This window comes from Nerophis ophidion, linkage group LG17 (genome assembly GCF_033978795.1).
Source record: "Nerophis ophidion isolate RoL-2023_Sa linkage group LG17, RoL_Noph_v1.0, whole genome shotgun sequence".
In the NCBI taxonomy this organism is placed as follows: domain Eukaryota; kingdom Metazoa; phylum Chordata; class Actinopteri; order Syngnathiformes; family Syngnathidae; genus Nerophis; species Nerophis ophidion.
In genome coordinates, this window is record NC_084627.1 from 3,061,836 (window position 1) to 3,084,367 (window position 22,532).

The 22,532-nt window shown below is 40.7% G+C and overlaps 2 protein-coding genes across 10 annotated transcripts in view; both read right to left on the bottom strand.

Annotated features, from left to right (window-relative positions):
• LOC133535783 (WD repeat-containing protein 70) overlaps positions 1 to 10,458 on the bottom strand; it is a 132,040-nt gene extending 121,582 nt beyond the window's left edge. Inside the window, exons 1-5 of the mRNA XM_061875721.1 lie at positions 10,357 to 10,458; positions 6,473 to 6,526; positions 4,949 to 5,032; positions 4,790 to 4,877; positions 4,540 to 4,732 (exon numbers count right to left, since the gene is read on the bottom strand). Coding sequence (XP_061731705.1) covers positions 4,540 to 4,732; positions 4,790 to 4,877; positions 4,949 to 5,032; positions 6,473 to 6,526; positions 10,357 to 10,378 — 441 coding nt within the window. The 5' untranslated portion in view covers positions 10,379 to 10,458. The remainder of the gene's footprint in view (positions 1 to 4,539; positions 4,733 to 4,789; positions 4,878 to 4,948; positions 5,033 to 6,472; positions 6,527 to 10,356) is intronic.
• Positions 10,459 to 13,092: 2,634 nt separating this feature from the next.
• Positions 13,093 to 22,532, bottom strand: part of cplane1 (ciliogenesis and planar polarity effector 1) — a 165,729-nt gene continuing 156,289 nt past the window's right edge. For 7 of the 9 annotated variants that reach the window (XM_061875724.1, XM_061875725.1, XM_061875731.1 and 4 more), the window contains 8 exons: positions 21,453 to 21,495; positions 18,876 to 19,010; positions 18,617 to 18,803; positions 18,499 to 18,548; positions 17,243 to 17,413; positions 17,043 to 17,158; positions 16,803 to 16,972; positions 13,093 to 13,556 (listed from right to left, as the gene is read on the bottom strand). In XM_061875724.1, the coding sequence (XP_061731708.1) occupies positions 13,407 to 13,556; positions 16,803 to 16,972; positions 17,043 to 17,158; positions 17,243 to 17,413; positions 18,499 to 18,548; positions 18,617 to 18,803; positions 18,876 to 19,010; positions 21,453 to 21,495 (1,022 nt within the window). In that variant the 3' untranslated portion in view covers positions 13,093 to 13,406. The remainder of the gene's footprint in view (positions 13,557 to 16,802; positions 16,973 to 17,042; positions 17,159 to 17,242; positions 17,414 to 18,498; positions 18,549 to 18,616; positions 18,804 to 18,875; positions 19,011 to 21,452; positions 21,496 to 22,532) is intronic. The other 2 variants (XM_061875732.1, XM_061875729.1) reach the window with 1 other exon arrangement.

Here is a 22,532-nt window from a genome sequence, read left to right on the forward strand (position 1 = left end):
GATTGTGCTGAAAATTGTAATTTCCCCTCGGAGATTAATAAAGTATTTCTGATTCTGATTAAAAAAATGTGCAGCACGGTGGAGACAAAAGTTCTGAATCCGTCTGCATGAAGCCAAATACTTCGTAAAGTAAATTATTGCACATTGTTCTAATGTGTGGCACGTTGAGACAAGAATGTGTTGATTGATAGTTTCAAAGTAACATGTCTTCTTTACAGTTTTATGCATTTTTATGTATAAAATATAAAAGTCGCAAATTGAATCGAAAGCGCAATTTAGGTGTTTTCTCCAAATAGTGCAGCCATAATTCTAAGCATTTAAAATTTACAAAATAGTATCATTTCATCTACACTTTTTTTTTTACATTTTATTTTGTTTTAATTGTCTGTATTTTCAACATTTAAAAGAAAACACACATATTTATGTACCGGATTATAAGGCGCACCTTCAATGAATGGCCTCTTTTAAAACTGTGTTCATATATAAGGCGCACCGCATTATAAGGCGCATAGAATAGACGCTACAGTAGAGGCTGGGGTTACCTTAGGCATCCCGTAGTTGCGAGACCTCTTGTGGCTTAATATTTGTCCACATATAAGACGCAACGGATTATAAGCGTTTGAGAAAATTGGAGTTTTTAAGGTGCGCCTTATAGGGCGGAAAATAAGGTACTTTCTCCCCCCAATGCTGTGTTATTTATTATGTATTATTTGTTAATTTATTTAGCTTAATTTATTTCTACTTTTTTCATTATTTTAAGTGTTGGAAATAAAATAAAAAACACATTTTATCTTTTTTTATCAACATTTTAAAACCTTTTTCTATTAATTTTGTGCTGTCCTTATTTCAATATTTTGAATGCTTAAAATATAGACAAATAAATAAAAACAATGAATACAATTTTTTTTTTTTTACTATTTCTGTAACATTTTTGGTTATAAATAATTCTGCCGTTGTATTTTTTCATGACTTTATTAGCACTGATAATGCAAAGTGTAAGTAAGTACACAGTAGACATTTAGTACAGTATGAGAAGGCAAAGCAACATAGAAAGAAATGTTTTCTGGTGCTGCCACCTAGTGGTAAAAGTATAGAAACTCTCTGCACCACAATGTAGAGCAGCATACAGTGCAGGCCTGTCAAACTCCTTTTCATTGAGGGAAACTTCGCAGTTGTGATTGCCCTCACTTTAATATACAGTATGAATATAAATGTGCATGCATATAAAACTTATGTGTATGGCTTTTTTTTTTTTTACGTACGCTGTACAAAACCACATTTTTAGATTGTACTGTATAAAACTGGCAGCTCAGTCGCCACAATTTTACCGTAATAATTGCAGGGTTTTTTTTTTTCAGCATATAAAAAAAAAAAAAAATACATGGAATTAAATTAAATGGAGTGTGAATGTGAGTGTGAATGTTGTCTGTCTATCTGTGTTGGCCCTGCGATGAGATGGCGACTTGTCCAGGGTGTACACCACCTTCCGCCCGAATGCAGCTGAGATAGGCTCCAGCACCCCCCGTGAGCCCAGAAGGGACAAGCGGTAGAAATGGATGGACGGATGGAATTAAATTCAATGGAATGTGTGAATGTGAGTGTGAACGTTGTCTGTCTATCTGTGTTGTCCCTGCGATGAGGTGGTGACTTGTCCAGGGTGTACGCCGCCTTCCCCCGATTGCAGCTGAGATAAGCTCCAGCACCCGTGTCCCCAAAAGGGACAAGCGGTAGAAAATGGATGGATGGATGGAATGTGAGTGTGAACGTTGTCTGTCTATCCGTGTTGGCACTGCGATGTTGTGGCGACTTGTCCAGGGTGTACGCCGCCTTCCCCCGAATGCAGCTGAGATAGGCTCCAGCACCCCCCGTGAACCCAAAGGGGACAAGCGGTAGAAAATGGATTGATGGATGGATGGAATGTGAGTGTGAATGTTGTATGTCTATCCATGTTGGCTCTGTGATGGGGTGGCGATTTGTCCAGGGTGTACTCTGCCTTCCGCTCGAATGCAGCTGAGATGGGCTTTAGCACCCCCTGCGGCCCAATAGGGGACAAGCGGTAGAAAAATGGATGGATGGAATTGGAAAAAAAAAATGTACGGAAAAATTCACGCACATTTTTTATACTGTCAAATCTACTGCTGTTGTGTTTTATAGTGTATTATTATTCTTTATTGAAATTGGATTTTACTGTAATTTTTTTTTGCTGTAAAACTTTTACATGTACAGTTTGTTAGATTACTTGCTTTGAAATCGTAGGTCAGGCAGATATTGAAGTATTTATCTTTATTTGAACAATAACATTGTTTTGAAATGTAGGATGATAAAATATTTTGTTTAATCAGTAAAGAAGATTAAAGGCCTACTGAAATGAGATTTTCTTATTTAAACGGGGATAGCAGGTCCATTCTATGTGTCATACTTGATCAGTTCGTGATATTGCCATATTTCTGCTGAAAGGATTTAGTAGAGAACATCGACGATAAAGTTCGCAACTTTTGGTCGCTAATAAAAAAGCCTTGCCTGTACCGGAAGTAGCAGACGATGTGTGCGTGACGTCACGGATTGTGGAGCTCCTCACATCTGAACATTGTTTACAATCATAGCCTCCACCAGCAAGAGCTATTCGGACCGAGAAAGCGACAATTTCCCCATAAATTCGAGCGAGGATGAAAGATTTGTGGATGAGGAAAGTTAGAGTGAGGCACTAAAAAAAAAGAAATGGCGACGTGAAAGTCTTCAAAAATGAGCTGAGTCCTTCAAACGTTTTTATATCAATTTATCGTCCTGGTTTTCAAACATTCTTAGTGCAAAAACATTAATTTACTAATTACATATACAAGTGGATATCACCTTTGGAACAGAGGTTCCACCTATGGCAGCACAGTGGACTAGAAGTCAGTGCATGTGCCTCACAATACCAAGGTCCTGGGTTCGGGATCTTAGAGTGGAGTTTGGACTTTTATTAGGAGTATTTTGTCAGAAAAACTCAAATCAGCTAACATAGTGAATGAATTGATTTACGTGGACCCCGACTTAAAGGCCCACTGAAATGAGATTTTCTTATTCAAACGGGGATAGCAGGTCCATTCTATGTGTCATACTTGATCATTTCGCGATATTGCCATATTTTTGCTGAAAGGATTTAGTAGAGAACATCGACGATAAAGTTTGCAACTTTTGCTCGCTAATAAAAAAGCCTTGCCTGTACCGGAAGTAGCAGACGATGTGCGCGTGACGTCCCGGGTTGTGGAGCTCCTCACATCTGAACATTGTTTATAATCATGGCCACTAGCAGCGAGAGCGATTCGTACCGAGAAGGCGAAGATTTCCCCATTAATTTGAGCGGGGATGAAAGATTTGTGGATGAGGATAGTGAGAGTGAAGGACTAGGAAAAAAAAAAAGTGATTCAGATGTTATTAGACACATTTACTAGGATCATTCTGGAAAATCCCTTAGCTGTTTATTGTGTTATTAGTGTTTTACTGAGATTATATAGTCGTTTAGCTCGGTTGGTAGAGTGGCCGTGCCAGCAACTTGAGGGTTGCAGGTTCGATCCCCGCTTCCGCCATCCTAGTCACTGCCGTTGTGTCCTTGGGCAAGACACTTTACCCACCTGCTCCCAGTGCCACCCACACTGGTTTGAATGTAACTTAGATAGTGGGTTTCACTATGTAAAGCGCTTTGAGTCACTAGAGAAAAGCGCTATATAAATGAAGTGAAGTGAAGTGAAGTACCTGAAAGTCGGAGGGGTGTGGCCACTGGTGTAGTGACCGCCAGTGTCTCTGAGGGAAGCCTCGGAGGAGGCAAGAGAGTCACAGCTGCCTCTTTGACAGGTGCAGGAGGAACGACGCAAGCTCCGCTCATGTCTACGGTAAGAGCCGACTTATCACCACAATTTTCTCACCGAAACCTGCCGATTGACATGTGGTAGAGAACCATGTACGCTTCATCGCTCTGTTCCATAGTAAAGCTTCACCTTCGGGAATGTAAACAAGGAAACACCGGCTGTGTTTGTGTTGCTAAAGGCGGCCGCAATACACCGCTTCCCACCTACATCTTTCTTCTTTGACGTCTCCATTATTAATTGAACAAATTGCAAAAGATCCAGCCACACAGATGTCCAGAATACTGTGTCATTATGCGATTAAAGTAGACGAGTTATAGCTGGGATTGGGCTGGAGCAAAATGTCCGCTACAATCCGAGACGTCACGCGCACGCGTCATCATACCGACGTTTTCAACAGAATACTTTGTGAGAAATTTAAAATAGCAATTTAGTAAACTAAAAAGGCCGTATTGGCATGTGTTGCAATGTTAATATTTCATCATTGATATATAAACTATCAGACTGCGTGGTCGCTAGTAGTGGGTTTCAGTAGGCCTTTAAAGTGATACAAAATACAATTAATTAAGAAAAGATAAGGTACTTTATTTACAAATTATTTCCACGCTTTCGGGGGCCACACAAATTAATGTAGCGGGCCCCAGGGCCTTAAGTTTGATCTAGTGTATTTCAGGAGTGTCACAGTATCACTTACATCATCCTCGTCATCTTCAGCCTCGTCATCATCGTCGTCGTCGTCGTCATCATCATCATCATCACCACCTTGAATACTTTTATAACCGGGCGGAAGAGGCGGTCCCACCAGATCATCGTCATCGTCCTCTTTTGGAGGCAACGGAGGGCCAATAGGCTCTGAGTCTGAACTGCTGCTGTCATCTTGCTGTTTCCTGTGAAGACGTGCAGGTGTGAACATGGCCGTCGGACAAAGACTAGCAGGGTGTTACCTGTGAGCGGCCGGTGCCATCGTCTTGTCTTTCTGCGCGGGCACAGAGGTGGAGCTTTCTCCTTCCTCCTCCGCTTTTTGCCGCTCATCTGGAAGAAATCCATATCCTTCAGGACAACAGTCCGAATAAAGGATGATCAACTTTACCTGATGAGCTCACCTAACGCGCGTTGACTCCTCTCGATGGCGGTCCTTCGGGTCTGTTCAAAAATGGCGTCGAGGTCAAACGTGCGAGCCTTCTTTCCTGGAAGCAACCGATTAAAAACTGGATTACAAATACCAAAACCAGTGAAGTTGTCCCGTTGTGTAGATGGTGAATAAAAACAGGATACAATGATTTGCAAATCCTTTTCAACTTATATTCAATTGAATAGACTGCAAAGACAAGATACTTACTGTTCGAACTGAGAAACGTCTTTTTTTTTTTGCAAATAATTAACTTAGAATTTAATGGCAGCAACAGGGGGCATTTTTACCACTGTGTTACATGGCCTTTCCTTTTAACAACACTCAGTGAACGTTTGGGAACTGAGAAAACATTTTTTTGAAGCTTTTTAGGTGGATTCTTTCCCATTCTTGCTTGATGTACAGCTTAAGTTATTCCACAATCCTGGGTCTCTGTTGTGGTATTTTGGGCTTCATATTCAGGGTTTCCCCACACATTCATTTATTTGTAGAGGCCCGCCACCAAAGAATTACGGCCGCCACAAATAAAAACATTTTTAAAAAATTAAAAAAATTAATTAATTAATTTAAAAAAAACGTTTTTTTTTTTTTTTTCCCGGCTTTTGACTCGCTCTACTGCTCATAAAAGCAATGGGACTCTGTCTGTGAATGGAGCTTGTAGTTACATATTATATAAATATGTAAATATTATATAAATATGTACATAAAGTGTATATTCCAACTCCGCGTTCTTCTTGGTCATCGCCGCCTCCGTGTGGCGGGGCTCTCCCTTAGAGATAGGGTGAGAAGCTCTGCCATCCGGGAGGAACTCAAAGTAAAGCTGCTGCTCCTCCACATGGAGAGGAGCCAGATGAGGTGGTTCGGGCATCTGGTCAGGATGCCACCCGAACGCTTTCCTAGGGAGGTGTTTAGAGCACGTCCAACCGGTAGGAGGCCACGGGGAAGACCCAGGACACGTTGGGAAGACTATGTCTCCCGGCTGCCCTGGGAATGCTTCGGGATCCCCCGGGAAGAGCTAGGCGAAGTGGCTGGGAAGAGAGAAGTCTGGGCTTCCCTGCTTAGGCTGCTGCCCCCGCGACCCGACCTCGGATAAGCGGAATAAGATGGATGGATGGATCCTTTTATACCCAATCATGGCACCCACCTGTTCCCAATTAGCCTGTTCACCTGTGGGATGTTCCAAAGAAAGTATTTGATGAGCATTCCTTGACTATCACAGTCTTTTTTGCCACTTGTACAAGCTTTTTTGTAAACATGTTGCAGGCATCAAATTCCAAATGAGCTAAAATTTGGAAAAAATAAAGTTTCTCAGTTCAAACGTTAAGTATCTTGTCCTTGCAGTCTATTCATTTGAATATAAGTTGAAAAGGATTTGCAAATCATTGCATTCGGTTTTACTTACCATTTACACAACGTGTCAACTTCACTGGTTCTGGGTTTTGTAGATTAATGTTGCAGATGTACTTTTCTATCAATTTAAAAAAAAAATAATACTTACCGAATCCGGAGAATCCCATAACAGAAGTGATGTCTCCATCTCCACTCATATCGTCTAGGAACAATTTATTAAATGTTGTAGAAACATACTTTTGACAAGAACAAGAAAGTTTGATCACATTACGCCTGTACTGGCTCACCTGCACTGGCTTCCTGTGCACTTAAGATGTGACTTTAAGGTTTTACTACTTACGTATAAAATACTACACGGTCTAGCTCCATCCTATCTTGCCCATTGTATTGTACCATATGTCCCGGCAAGAAATCTGCGTTCAAGGGACTCCGGCTTATTAGTGATTCCCAGAGCCCAAAAAAGGTCTGCGGGCTATAGAGCGTTTTCCATTCGGGCTCCAGTACTCTGAAAGGCCTTCCCGGTAACAGTTCGAGATGCTACCTCAGTAGAAGCATTTAAGTCTCACCTTAAAACTCATCTGTATACTCTAGCCTTCAAATAGACCTCCCTTTTTAGACCAGTTGATATGCCGCTTCTTTTCTTTTTTCTCCTATGTCCCCCCCTCCCTTGTGGAGGGGGTCCGGTCCGATGACCATGGATGAAGTACTGGCTGTCCAGAGTCGAGACCCAGGATGGACCGCTCGTCGGGACCCAGGATGGCCCGCTCGCCTGTGTATCGGTTGGGGACATCTCTACGCTGCTGATCCGCCTCCGCTTGGGATGGTTTCCTGTGGACGGGACTCTCGCTGCTGTCTTGGATCCGCTTTGAACTGAACTCTCGCAGCTGTGTTGGAGCCACTATGGATTGAACTTTCACAGTATCATGTTAGACCCGCTCGACATCCATTGCTTTCGGTCCCCTAGAGGGGGGGGGGATTGCCCACTTCTGAGGTCCTCTCCAAGGTTTCTCATAATCAGCATTGTCACTGGCGTCCCACTGGATGTGAATTCTCCCTGCCCACTGGGTGTGAGTTTTCCTTGCCCTTTTGTGGGTTCTTCCGATGATGTCGTAGTCGTAATGGTTTGTGCAGTCCTTTGAGACATTTGTGATTTAGGACTATATAAATAAACATTGATTAATTGATTGATTGACTTTAGATGTGACTTTAAAGTTTTACTACTTATGTATAAAATACTACACGGTCTAGCTCCATCCTATCTTGCCGATTGTATTGTACCATATGTCCCGGCAAGAAATCTGCGTTCAAAGGACTCCAGCCTATTAGTGATTCCCAGAGTCCAAAAAAAGTCTGCGGGCTAGAGAGTGTTTTCCATTCGGGCTCCAGTACTCTGGAATGCCCTCCCGGTAACAGTTGGAGATGCTACTTCAGTAGAAGCATTTAAGTCTCATCTTAAAACTCATTTGTATACTCTAGCCTTTAAATAGATCCTCTTTTTAGACCAGTTGATCTGCCGTTTCTTTTCTTTTTCTCCTGTGTCCCCCTGTCCCTTATGGAGGGGGTCAGGTCCGGTGGCCATGGATGAAGCACTGGCTGTCCAGAGTCGGGACCGCTCATCCAGAGTCGGGACCCAGGATTAAGCGCTTGCCTGTGTATCGGTCGGGGACATCTCTGCGCTGCTGATCCGCCTCCGCTTGGGATGGTTTCCTGCTGGCTCCACTTTGGACGGGACTCTCGCTACTATATTGGATCCACTTTGGACTGGACTCTCACGGTTATGTTAGATCCACTATGGATTGGACTTTCACAATATCATGTTAGACCCGCTCGACATCCGGTCCCCATCATTGTCACTGTCACCGTCGTCCCACTGGGGTGAGTTTTTCCTTGCCCTTATGTGGGCTCTACCGTGGATGTCGTTGTGGTTTGTGCAGCCCTTTGAGACACTTGTGATTTAGGTCTACATAACTCAACATTAATTGATTGATATACTTGCTTGGTTTCAATGTTTCATATTACAAATAATTGCCTTAGTAGATAACTATAGACAGCCATTTTAAACTAGACAAACAAGTCAATGGCGTTTTAAAATCGTGTTTTTATCACCTTCGTCTTTTAGTAAAGGTTAAACCGTTTTTATCTTTTAACCTTTTTGAACAAGTCGTGCATGCTTTTATTTCAAGTGACCTGGACTACTGCAATGCACTTAATGTTGTCATTAGCCAAAAAGCTCTCTCCCGGTTGCAGTTAGTCCAGAACGCGGCAGCACGACTTTTAACAGGGGCCAGGAAACGCCAGCATATAACCCCAATCCTTCAGAGTTTGCACTGGCTCCCTGTTCATTTTAGAATTGATTTTAAAACATTGCTTTGTTTTTAAATCTTTACATGAACTGGCACCTCAATATATCTCGGACCTCATCCAAATTTACATTCCTGCGCGCGCTCTGAGGTCCGAGAGCCAGTTCCAGCTCGTGGTGCACAAGACCAGACTTAAGACCAGGGGAGACAGGGCCTTCTCTGTGGTCGGCCCTAAGCTCTGGAACACTCTGCCCCTCCATGTTCAAACTGCTTCCACAGTGGAGTGTTTTAAGTCTCGTCTTAAGACCCACTTTTATTCTTTGGCTTTTAACACTACGTGAGTTGTGTGGTTCTCTGTTCTCTGTTGTCCTCTGTGTTTTTTATACACTTTGATTTCTATTTTACTGTTTTAATTGAGTTTACCCTTTAAAATAGTTTTTAATCAATCAATCAATCAATCAATGTTTACTTATATAGCCCTAAATCACTAGTGTCTCAAAGGGCTGCACAAACCACTACGACATCCTCGGTAGGCCCACATAAGGGCAAGGAAAACTCACACCCAGTGGGACGTCGGTGACAATGACTATGAGAACCTTGGAGAGGAGGAAAGCAATGGATGTCGAGCGGGTCTAACATGATACTGTGAAAGTTCAATCCATAATGGATCCAACACAGCAGCGAGAGTCCCGTTCACAGCGGAGCCAGCAGGAAACCATCCCAAGCGGAGGCGGATCAGCAGCGCAGAGATGTCCCCAGCCGATACACATGCAAGCAGTACATGGCCACTGGATTGGACCGGACTCCCTCCACAAAGGAGAGTGGGACATAGAAGAAAAAGAAAAGAAACGGCAGATCAACTGGTCTAAAAAGGGAGTCTATTTAAAGGCTAGAGTATACAAATGAGTTTTAAGGTGAGACTTAAATGCTTCTACTGAGGTGGCATCTCGAACTGTTACCGGGAGGGCATTCCAGAGTACTGGAGCCCGAAATGAAAAAGCTCTATAGCCCGCAGACTTTTTTTGGGCTTTGGGAATTACTAATAAGCCGGAGTCCTTTGAACGCAGATTTCTTGCCGGGACATATGGTACAATACAATCGGCAAGATAGGCTGGAGCTAGACCGTGTAGTATTTTATACGTAAGTAGTAAAACCTTAAAGTCACATCTTAAGTGCACAGGAAGCCAGTGCAGGTGAGCCAGTACAGTAATCATATTTGTTTTTATATTATTTTTATTGGTTTTATATTTTTTTTTTTGTTTGTTTTTATTCAGTCATTGGTAGAGCATAATATATATATATATATATATATACTTTTTTATTTTATTTTATTTATTTATTTACTTAATTTTTTACAATTGTTTTTAACATGGCTGTGCAGCACTTTGGAAACGTTATTGTTGTTTAAATGTGCTATATAAATAAAGTGGATTGGATTGGATTGGATAACTAACCATTAAATGCTGTCTTTCTTTCTTGTCTTATAGGTAATTAATTGCTTTGTTTGCAGCGGGAAATGAAGGAAAAGAACATTAAACATTGTTAAAGATATAAGAGGAGCTAAAACGAACCAACATAACAAACGCATAAAAAGCCTGTAATACAGTCGAAATGGTCGAAAAACGACTTAGGCGAACATATGTAACAATAATATAGGCAGCGTGTCTTACAGAAACACATATATGTCAAGTTTATAAAAAGATAAAAGAATGTGTGAGGCAGAAGTAGCTACCTTCGGCTTTGTTGGCATCCATGTTTGTTAGAAGAATTCAACTTTGACCACCGGACATGATCCTGTGTCTAGGCTATGGCGTCTGACAACAGCGCCCCTAGCGCCCACAAATGGAAATGCAGATACCATTATAGTTAATGAGATAATCTTGTTTTAAATAAATTGAAGGCATTTGTTACAATTCTTCTTTCTTGTGCTTTGTAAAGACTTGAATTTGGAACAGTTTCTTAAACTGGATCATATTATTACATTGTTCGATTTCTTTACTTAATCCATTAAATGATAAATGGGTTGTACTTGTATAGCGCTTTTCTACCTTCAAGGTACTCAAAGCGCTTTGACACTACTTCCACATTTACCCATTCACACACACATTCACACACTGATGGAGGGAGCTGCCATGCAAGGCGCCAACCAGCACCCATCAGGAGCAAGGGTGAAGTGTCTTGCTCAGGACACAACGGACGTGACAAGGTTGGTTCTAGGTGGGATTTGAACCAGTGACCCTCGGGTTGCGCACGGCCACTCTCCCACTGCGCCACGCCATTCCATCATTTAAAGGCCTACTGAAAGCCACTACTACCGACCACGCAGTCTGATAGTTTATATATCAATGATGAAATATCAACATTGCAACACATGCCAATACGGCCTTTTTAGTTTACTAAATAACAATTATAAATTTCGCGTCGAAGTATCCTGCTGAAACATTGTGGTATGATGACGTGTGCGCGTGACGTCACGCATTGTAGAGGACGTTTCGTTCCAGCTATAAATCATCTCTTTTCATCGCATAATTCCACAGTATTCTGGACTTCTGTGTTGCTGAATCTTTTGCAATTTGTTCAATGAATAATGGAGACGTCAAAGAAGAAAGCTGTAGGTGGGAAGCTGTGTATTGCGGCCGCCTTTAGCAACACCAACACATTTGTTTACATTCCCGAAAGATGACGGTGAAGCTTTACTATGGAACAGAGCAGTCAAGCGAACACGGTTGGATTGGACCACACACGAAAGATAGGCGAAAGATCGTGTTTCGAAGAGGGTCCCTTACGAAGGGCAGAGATGGGCATCGCCACCACCCATCGACTGGTGCTGAAGAAAGGAGCAGGGCCGACCTTCAGGTTGTACAGGTACGACCATATAATCTCACTAAAATACTAGTAACACAATAAGCAGATAAGCGATATTCCAGAATTATCCTAGTAAATGTGTCTAATCTGAATCGCTCCCACTGCCCTCTAGTCTTTTTTTTTTTTCTCTCTAGTCCTTCACTCTCACTATCCTCATCCACAAATATTTCATTCTCGCTAAAATTAATGGGGAAATCGTCGCTTCCTCGGTCCGAATCGCTCTGGCTGCTGGTGGCCATGATTGTAAACAATGTGAGGATGTGAGGAGCTCCACAACCCGTGATGTCACGCGCACATCGTCTGCTACTTCCGGTACAGGCAAGGCTTTTGTATCAGCACCAAAAGTTGCAAACTTTATCGTCGATGTTCTCTACTAAATCCTTTCAGCAAAAATATGGCAATATGGCGAAATTATCAAGTATGACACACAGAATGGACCTGCTATCCCCGTTTAAATAGGAAAATCTCATTTCAGTAGGCCTTTAATTCCACATACATGCTGAAGGTCAAAAGTGTTGTACATGCATAAAAATGTTTTAAATTAGATTTTTCTCTAAGATTACACTTCTCTTTTGTTGAGAAAAAAATATGTTGTCCGTTCTTGGGTAGCAGGTTATAATTTTCTTAGTGCATAATTTTAGCTGTTGGCAAATGCACCAAATCATTGAATTTCAAAATTTTTGAGTGAATAAAGGGTTTTAATTTTTTCCACATTCAACAAGATGTATTATTCTAACTGATCTTTTTTTTTTAACTTGGTTAATGAATGAAGCATACTTTTGTAGTTATTTCCCCATATTTCTACAATTTAGAAAGCCCAAAACCAGTAAATTTGGTACGTTGTGTAAATGGTAAATAAAAACAGAATATTGATTTGCACATCCTTTTCAACTTATATTCAATTAAATAAACTGCAAAGACCAGATATTTAACATTCGAACTGAAAACATTTATTTTTTGCAAATTTTAGCTTATTTGTAATTTGATGCCTGCAAAATATTTCAAAAAAGCTGGCACAAGTGGCAAGAAAGACTGAGAAAGTTGAGGAACGCTCATCAAACACTTATGTGTAACATCCCACAGGTGAACAGGCTAACTAGGAACAGGTGGGTGCCATGAATGGGTATAAAAGTAGCCTCCATGAAATGCTCAGTAATTCACAAACAAGAATGGGACCAGGGTCACCACTTTGTGAACAAATGCGTGATCAAATTGTCAAAAAATCTAAAAATAACATTTCTCAACGAGCTATTGCAAGGAATTTAGGGATTTCACCATCTACAGTCCATAATATCATCAAAAGGTTCAGAGAACCTGGAGAAATCACTGCACGTAAGCAATGATATTACAGGCCTTCAATCCCTCAGGCGGTACTGCGTCAAAAAGTCACATCAGTGTGCAAAGGATATCACCACGCTTAGGAACACTTCAGAAAACCACTGTCAGTAATTACAGTTGGTCTCTACATCTGTAAGTGTAAGTTAAAACTCTACTATGCAAAGCCAAAAACATTTATCAACAACACCCGGAAACGCCGCCGGCTTCGCTAGGCCAGAGCTCATTCACATCAGTGTGTAAAGGATATCACCACGCTCAGGAACACTCAGGTTGTATCTGCTGCTTTAATGTCTTTAATGTCCTCTGTGTTCTTGGATGTTTCCCTCTTACACACATGTAAGAGGGATGTGTACTATGGCTATGAGTTGTTGTTTTGTTCCCTTGGCCTCAGTCTGCACCCCCACTCCAGGGCCCAGGCTAAGACCGATTTTTTTAATTTTATTTTAATCTTCTATTGTGTACTTCTTGATCAAACTCTAAACTATGGACAAATTAAAACTTCATCATGATCATTATTATTTCTACTTGAGGTGTATACGTAGAAAAGGCACATCATTTATCTGGAACATGAGTTTCAGGTCAGGGCTCCTCTGCAGCTGCCATCTTCTCGATGGCCGCCCAGTCGATCTCGCTAAGGCTGCTGCCGCCGCTCTCTGACACTCTGTCCAGCCAGTCCATACCCGACACGCCAGCTGGGGCACCATCGTTCTGCGTGTCCACAAGTCCTGTCTGGAACCAGAACATGGACATCAGTCAATAAGAATAAATACCTTGGTTAGGTGATACTGTAAATGACCAGTGTAAACTCATTATGTGGTCCCTGAAAGCCTGGAAATCATCACTTCATTCTTCTTATAAAATGTATCGGCTTTTTTAATTTTGACAGAAAATGTTTTTGGATACAATAAACAGTAATAAATAACAGCACACTTTAGTTAAAACTGTTGAGGTAAAACAAGACAAAACCAGGTGCTTTTTGCAGAATGCTTGTGAAAATAGATGTTTTTAGCAAGGATTTAAAATTATCTTGTGTTTGTGCAGAAGCAGATTGTTCCATAATTTGGGGGCAGCCACAGAGTAGGTTCTGTCCTCCCTAGTGCCGAGTCTGGAGCGTGGGACGGACAGGAGCAGTTTGTTTGCGGACCTCAATGCTCTATCTACCCGGGGACTGAGGCTGCAGGAGCTTAGTCAGGTTAAACCTTGTTAAATGATATGAAAACGTGTATATCACAAATATTATCATGTTTTATATAGGAGACAGACCAAACACCTCGATGCCGGCAACAGACCAAACACCCCGATGTCCCCGTTAGGTCAGGCTATTTACAAAAATAAAACCGATTACAAATAAAATAAATGTGAATGCAATTACGCAGTGGTAAAGGCCTACTGAAATGAAATTTTCTTATTTAAACGGGTATAGCAGGTCCATTCTATGTGTCATACTTGATCATTTTGCGATATTGCCATATTTTTGCTGAAAGGATTTAGTAGAAAACATCGACGATAAAGTTCGCAATTTTTGGTCGCTAATAAAAAAGCCTTGCCTTTACCGGAAGTCGCAGACAATGACGTCACAAGAGTCCTCATTGTTTATAATGGGAGCCTCCAGCAGCAAGAGCTATTCGGACCGAGAAAACGACAATTTGCCCATTAATTTGAGCGAGGATGAAAGATTCGTGGATGATGATATTGATAGCGAAGGACTAGAAAAAAAAAAAAAAATAAATAATGTTAAAAAACAAAAAAAGGCGATTGCATTGGGACTGATTCTAAAATTCGCTCCATTTTGTCCACTAAAGACGCCGAGATCATTATCCATGCGTTTGTTACGTCTCGTCTCGATTACTGTAACGTATTATTTTCGGGTCTCCCCATGTCTAGCATTAAAAGATTACAGTTGGTACAAAATGCGGCTGCTAGACTTTTGACAAGAACAAGAAAGTTTGATCACATTACGCCTGTACTGGCTCACCTGCACTGGCTTCCTGTGCACTTAAGATGTGACTTTAAGGTTTTACTACTTACGTATAAAATACTACACGGTCTAGCTCCATCCTATCTTGCCGATTGTATTGTACCATATGTCCCGGCAAGAAATCTGCGTTCAAAAGACTCCGGCTTATTAGTGATTCCTAGAGCCCAAAAAAAGTCTGCGGGCTATAGAGCGTTTTCCGTTCGGGCTCCAGTACTCTGGAATGCCCTCCCGGTAACAGTTCGAGATGCTACCTCAGTAGAAGCATTTAAGTCTCACCTTAAAACTCATTTGTATACTCTAGCCTTTAAATAGACCTCCTTTTTAGACCAGTTGATCTGCCGCTTCTTTTCTTTCTCCTATGTCCCCCCCTCCCTTGTATCGGTTGGGGACATCTCTACGCTGCTGATCCGCCTCCGCTTGCGATGGTCTCCTGTGGACGGGACTCTCGCTGCTGTCTTGGATCCGCTTGAACTGAACTCTCGCGGCTGTGTTGGAGCCACTATGGATTGAACTTTCACAGTATCATGTTAGACCCGCTCGACATCCATTGCTTTCGGTCCCCTAGAGGGGGGGGGGTTGCCCACATCTGAGGTCCTCTCCAAGGTTTCTCATAGTCATCATTGTCACTGGCGTCCCACTGGATGTGAATTCTCCCTGCCCACTGGGTGTGAGTTTTCCTTGTCCTTTTGTGGGTTCTTCCGAGGATGTTGTAGTCGTAATGATTTGTGCAGTCCTTTGAGACATTTGTGATTTGGGGCTATATAAATAAACATTGATTGATTCAGATGTTTTTAGACACATTTACTAGGATCATTCTGGGAAATCCCTTATCTTTCTATTGTGTTGATAATGTTTTAGTGAGATTAAATAGCACCTGATAGTCGGAGGGGTGTGTCCACGGGTGTCTTGACGCCAGTCTCTGAGGGAAGTCGACGGCAGCTGCATGGACGGTGCAAGCTCAGCTGATCTCCGGTAAGAGGCGACTTTTTACCACAATTTTCTTACCGAAAACTGCCGGTTGACAAGTGGTCGGGAACTATGTTCGCTTGACTGCTTTGATCCATAGTAAAGCTTCACCTCCGGGAATTTTAAACAAGGAATCACCGTGGCTAAAGGCTAATAAAGCTTCCCACCTCAATCATTTTACTTCGACTTCTCCAATATTAATTGAACAAATTGCAAAAGATTCAGCAACACAGATGTCCAGAATACTGTTTAATTGCGCGATGAAAAGAGATTACTTTTAACCGCAAATGGTGCCGCGCTAATATGTCCTCTACAGCAATGGTCCCCAGCCGCAGAATAATTTTTTTATATTTATTTTTATTTATTTTTTTTAATAAAAAAAAAATATATATATATATATATATATATATATTTTTTTTTTAATTTTTATTAAATCAACACAAAAAACAATATACACTTACAATTAGTGCACCAACCACAAAAACCTCCCTTTTTCATGACAAAGGGGGAAAAAAAAAAAAATAAAATAAAAAAAAAAGGACATGCCCCCACTCTCCCACCTGGGCCGCGGGACAAATTATTAAGCGTTGACCGGTCCGCGGTTACAAAAAGGTTGGGGACCACTGTGACGTCACGCGCACGCGTCATCATTCCGGGACGTTTTCTACAAGAAACTCCGCGGGAAATTTAAATTTGTAATTTAGTAAACTAAAAAGGCCGTATTGGCATGTGTTATTGCGTGGTCGCTAGTAGTGGGTTTCAGTAGGCCTTTCAAATAAATATTTTCAAACTAAATTAATAATATCAGTAATATGTTTCTTAAACCAACTGTCAATTTAAGTGCAAATGAAAATACAGTTTCACAGAAACTTCTAAGACTTTACCTCCAGGCTTCTTCTGATTAAGATTGTCATTACTGCCACAAGTGGTGCAAAAGTGTACTACAACCGAGTACCGCTGCAGCCCATACAGACCACATCTGGCCATAGGCCGATGGTTAAAAACATCGCTGTAGACAGCACTGTACTCACTGATTTGGTCTTGCCTAGGCCAAGCAGCTTCAAGGTGTCTGCATCGCTCTCCTCCACGTCTGACAGCCTTCTTTGCTGCCTCTGATTTCTAAAACGCTGCTCCTCGTGGCTCTTTGCTGACGTCAACAAGCCCCGTGGAGAGAAGGCAGGGTCCCGCGACAGAGAGGTCCCTGACACCAAGACAAAACACATGTTTGCGTCTATAAAAATCCTAAAACCATCAGTATCGGACAATGCTACCTGGTCTTGGTAGCCTCCTGCTGTCCTCTGAAGCTTGTCCTGAGACATCAGCAGTCCAAGGGCGACGCTGGGCATGTGTTTGTCCTGAGGGACGCTTCAGACTTCTTTTCTCAAGGCTGAAAGCCCGCAAATAAGATATGGCTTTAAAATACAAGCTAGCTAATCTGAGTTTAGCGTGAACTTTTGTTGCAAGACCGTACCTGCGATTGCATGGCGGTGCAGAGGCAGGACGGACAGTGACAGCGGGGGCGGGCATCCCGTTCACATCAATCGCAGCAGCGCGGGACCTGGTGAGTGGGTTGCCACCAAGTTGACTTGCCAAATCAGTGGCCTCGCGGATCCTCGCGTTGAATTGTTTCAAAAGCATTGCCCTGGTGACCAAAAATGACAAAAGTTAAAAACATCAATGTCCAATAAAAGCAGATGTGTCTAAACTCCATCTAATGTGGGCCACATACTCGGGATGTTCCGATCAGGGTTTCAAGCTGCCGATTCAGATACCGATCATCCATGAGTGGGATCAGCCGATACCAATATCGAGCACATGTAAAAACTGCATGTTTGTATTTATTTATGTTAAGTGCTATTGACATTTTAAGAACAAAATATAACACTTCTAAATCCTTTGTTTTTGCCCTCAAAGACCTCCTGTGTCCAGATATTTTTTTTACCTGAGTTTGTTGTTTATTTTGAGCGAATAAAATCATTAACCTACTCTAGTATTGATCATATACTGACAATACTGCCCTTGATATCAACACCACAAATGTGGTGCACTGACTGTGATAATGCTGACACACCAACATTTGTTATATTTTAATTTTCCTGAAGGAACTCCCCTGATGGAATCAATAAAGTACTATCTATCTATCTATCTATCTATCTATCTATTATCCTCTCTAGACTCTTATTAATCTACCTGTTAATCTGGTTAAAAGCTTAAAAAAAATGTTGTTTTTTAAAGTTATCTTAGCTGTTAGCTTACTTATTACCATGCCCGCTCCAGTAACATATTTAGCCTTGTCCTCTAGTGATATTGACACTTAAGTTACTGAGAAGTTAAGTTTATTTTGACCAAATGGAGGTGATTTTTACAAACTTTGGGAAGCGGCTCCACTCTTGAGTTCGGAAAGACATTGCTGCTGCTAGCCGCTTGTCAGCCGGGGGACAAAAACTACATACAGTGTCAGTTAGAGGGGATTGGTGTGTGTGATGGCCATTGAAAGAAATTAATCTTTAGGTGCTTATCCAGGAAAATCAACCGATACTTATCAGTGGCGGATCAATCTGCGCATTTCTACAACATATATGAAGAATACTAATGTTAAGATTTGCTAAATGTGATTTATTTACAGAAAACAAACTTAGTTTTGTTTTTTGGAATATAACTAATCAAATAAGCTGCGTGCCAATAAAAACCAAGCGATGTGTCGCATTAACATTAATACAGTCATACTTCTGCTTTTCCTCCGTGTTTTTCCAACCTGTCCCTTGGCCAGTAGACTTCTGCAAATTAAGAAGAGGCAGATGAGGGCTTGTAATATTCCGAAAGATCTTTGACAGCCGGATCTGACCGATGTTGTCGATGTCGTAAAAGGTTTGATTTCTTTCTCCCGCAGGCTCGCTCTCTGTTTCTGGTAAACAGACCGTCGCTCCCGATGCTTCCTCCTCATCCACATTCTCAGCTCCCTCCTTTCGTCGTCTGCAAGAGCATGTCTGGGGGATATCTGCCAGCTTTGCTGCTCCCACTGCTCCCTTCTGCTGTATGGAGCATGTTGTCTTTTACCTCAGTGCTTGTCAACATTAGGAACACATCAGGAGTGAGAACCATACCTGCTGCCAGGAGCCGCCGTGTCCGAAAATGACATGTCTAGGTCCGTCTGAGATAAATAACCTTCCCTTACTAAGCCTTCAAGTATTTCCACAGTGTCAGACAACCCCGTCTGGTCCAGACTCTCATCAGCCGTCCTAGAGAGGGAACACACAAGGACAACTCAGTTGGAAAAAAAAATATATATATATATATATATATATATATATATCAGAGATGCGCGGATAGGCAATAATATCATCCGCAACCGCATCACCAAAGTAGTCATCCACCCGCCGTCCTACCGAACCAACATTTTATCAGGACCGTACCTGCCCGCCAACCGCCCACTGAAATACATCAGAAGTCGGCCGGCTTTATCACTCACAGAGCTATTTAAACCTGTTTCACAGAGTAACGAAGACAATTGGAGCCGCTAACGTTCTCGCGACTATCCAATAGCGTCCATCCTGATGACAAGAATATGGGCGTGCTGGGAAGCCATTGCCTTAGACACCTTCAACAACATGTACGAACCGATTGTTGGTCCCGCAACATGTTGTGTGCAGCTTCCGTAATTACACGTATGAGATTGAAAGGCATACTGGGTGATACAGAGTACACTGATGGTTGTGATATAAACAACTTTAACACTTACTAATATGCGCCACACTGTGAAGCCACACAATACAAGATTGACAAACACATTTCGGGAGAACATCCTCACAGTAAAACATAAACGCAACACAACAAATACCCAGAATCCTTTGTATCTGTGACAAATCCTGAATATATTTTACACCCCCGCGCCCCCAACCCCGCCCACCTTACCGACGCACGGGGGTTGCTGCTAGCAGGGTGTATAAAATAGTCAGGGTGTGTCATGAATACAAAAGATTCTGGGTATTTGTCGTGTTGCGTTTATGTTGTATTACTGTGAGGATGTTCTCCCGAAATGTGTTTGTCAATCTTGTATTGTTTGGCTTCACAGCGTGGCGAAAATTACTAAGAGTGTTAAAATTGTTTATATCACAACCATTAGTGTACTCTGTGTCACCCAGTATGCCTTGCAGTCGTGTGCGTGTTGCTGCGGAAGCCACACACAACATGAGGCTGGACTGACAATCAGATCGTACATGTTGTAGAAGGCGACAAAGCCAATAGCTTCATAGCACGCCCTAATACTTATTATCTGGGTGACTGCCGGGAGTCATTCAAGAGAATAATAGCGTCTCCTATTGTCTTCTTCTCTTTATGACACGGGGCTTAAATGGCTCTCTGAATGGTAAAGGATATCGATCCCAGAACCATGTATATCAAACATTTCCGGATGGTTCAACCGCCACCCGCCCGAATCTAATTAAAATCTATTTTTTCGTCATGTCAACCGCCCGACCCGCGGTTTATCCGCGGCTGAGACCGCAAACCGCGCATCTGTAATATATATATATATACATATATATACCGTATTTTTCGGACTATAGGTCGCAGTTTATTTCATAATTTGGCCGGGGGTGCGACTTATACTCAGGAGCGACTTATGTGTGAATTTATTAACAGATTACCGTAAAATATCAATAATATTATTTAGCTCATTCACGTAAGAGACTAGACGTATAAGATTTCATCCGATTTAGCGATTAGGAGTGACAGATTGTTTAGTAAACTTATAGCATTTTCTATATTTAGTTATTTGAATGACTCTTACCATAATATGTTACGTTAACATACCAGGCACCTTCTCAGTTGGTTATTTATGTCTCATATAACGTACACTTATTTAGCCTATTGCTCGCTATTCTTTATTTATTTCAAATTGCCTTTCAAATGTCTATTCTTGGTGTTGGGTTTTATCAAATAAATTTCCTCAAAAAATGCAACTTATACTCCAATGTGACTTATATGTTTTTTTCCTTCTTTATTATGCATTTTCGGCAGATGCGACTTAATACTCCGGAGTGACTTTTACTCCGAAAAATACGGTATATAAATATATATATATATATATATATATATATATAAATATATATGTATATATATATATATATATATATATATATGTATATATATATATATATATGTGTATATATATATATATATATATGTGTATATATATATACATACACAGTATATATATATACATGTAAATATACATACAGCGTATATATATATACATATATACATATATATACATACTCATATATATATATACATATATACATATATATGTGTATATATATGTAATAACTATATATACGTATATGTATATATATGTATATATGTATGTGTGTATATATATATGTATATGTGTGTATATATATGTATATATACATACTCATATATATATACATATATATATGTGTGTATATATATGTAATAACTATATATAAGTATATGTATATATATGTATATATATATGTGTGTATATAATATGTATATGTGTGTATATATATACATATACATATACATACATATACATATATATATATATATATATATGTATATATATTCATATAAATAGCATTTTGGTGAACTGGGGTTGTTTTAAATGTTCTATAAAATACGAATTTGAATAAACTAAAGACTTAAAATCCACTTACTCCTCAGATGTTTCCAATGTTCTTGTTAGAATATTCTTATGATCTGTTGGAAGAAGAAATGATTTGCATTAGAAAATGAAAATATTTTAAGCATGTGCTATACAGTTTGCCTACAATGTAGGCCTGAGGACTATTTTGTTGCCTATTGACTCTCTTTATAAAGGCCATTTTTTGATGTTCTGTAAACCTGTAATTTTATAATGTTTTTCCATGAAACTAAATGAACCCAAGCATTTCCCTTTGACATGCGTGCAAATCACATTAGAGCTGTAATTTGAACCCCTCAGCCCTAAATAGCACCAGAGTACCATATGTTTATATTAGACACATAGTTGCTTTGAAAATCAAAAAACAGCCAACAACTTGCAATAAAAAACAGTGTTAGTGAGTTGGAAGTGACATTGTGTGGATGTGTTTACGTCTAATATCTTGCACACATTTGAGCCAAATACAAACGTGCGGCTATTGTAGGGCGTCGTATGTACAAGGCTACACGTTTATGCAATTATTAGTTAAACAAAACGTGCAAATTTAAGCATATTTTTTGTACGCATGTCTGAAACTACATCAAATCAACAAAGTCCAGACAGCTTCCATCCATCCACTTTCTACCGCTTATTCCCTTCGGGGTCGCTGCAGCATATCTCAACTACATTCGGCGGAAGGCGGTACACCGTGGACAAGTCGCCACCTCATCGCAAGGCCAACACAGATAGACATACTCCTTCCACATTTTTCAACCCACTTCAAACGTTCCACCATGAAAACATTCCTCTTAATCACAAAAAAACAAAGTTGTTTTTAGGACTGGAAAAAATCAGAAATTCCAGGAATTCCGTAATACCAATTCTCAATTCAACATGTTACTACTTCAACATTTCTCTACCGATTCGAAAAAAAAAATCCAACACCACCTCATTTACATCATTCAAGGTTTTTTACCATTTTCCAAAAAATTCCCGCTTTTCCCAAAATTCCCAAATTAAAAAAAAAATTCCCATTGGAATGAATGGGACATTACCGAGGATGTCGTAGTGGTTTGTGCAGCCCTTTGAGACACTAGTGATTTAGGGCTATATA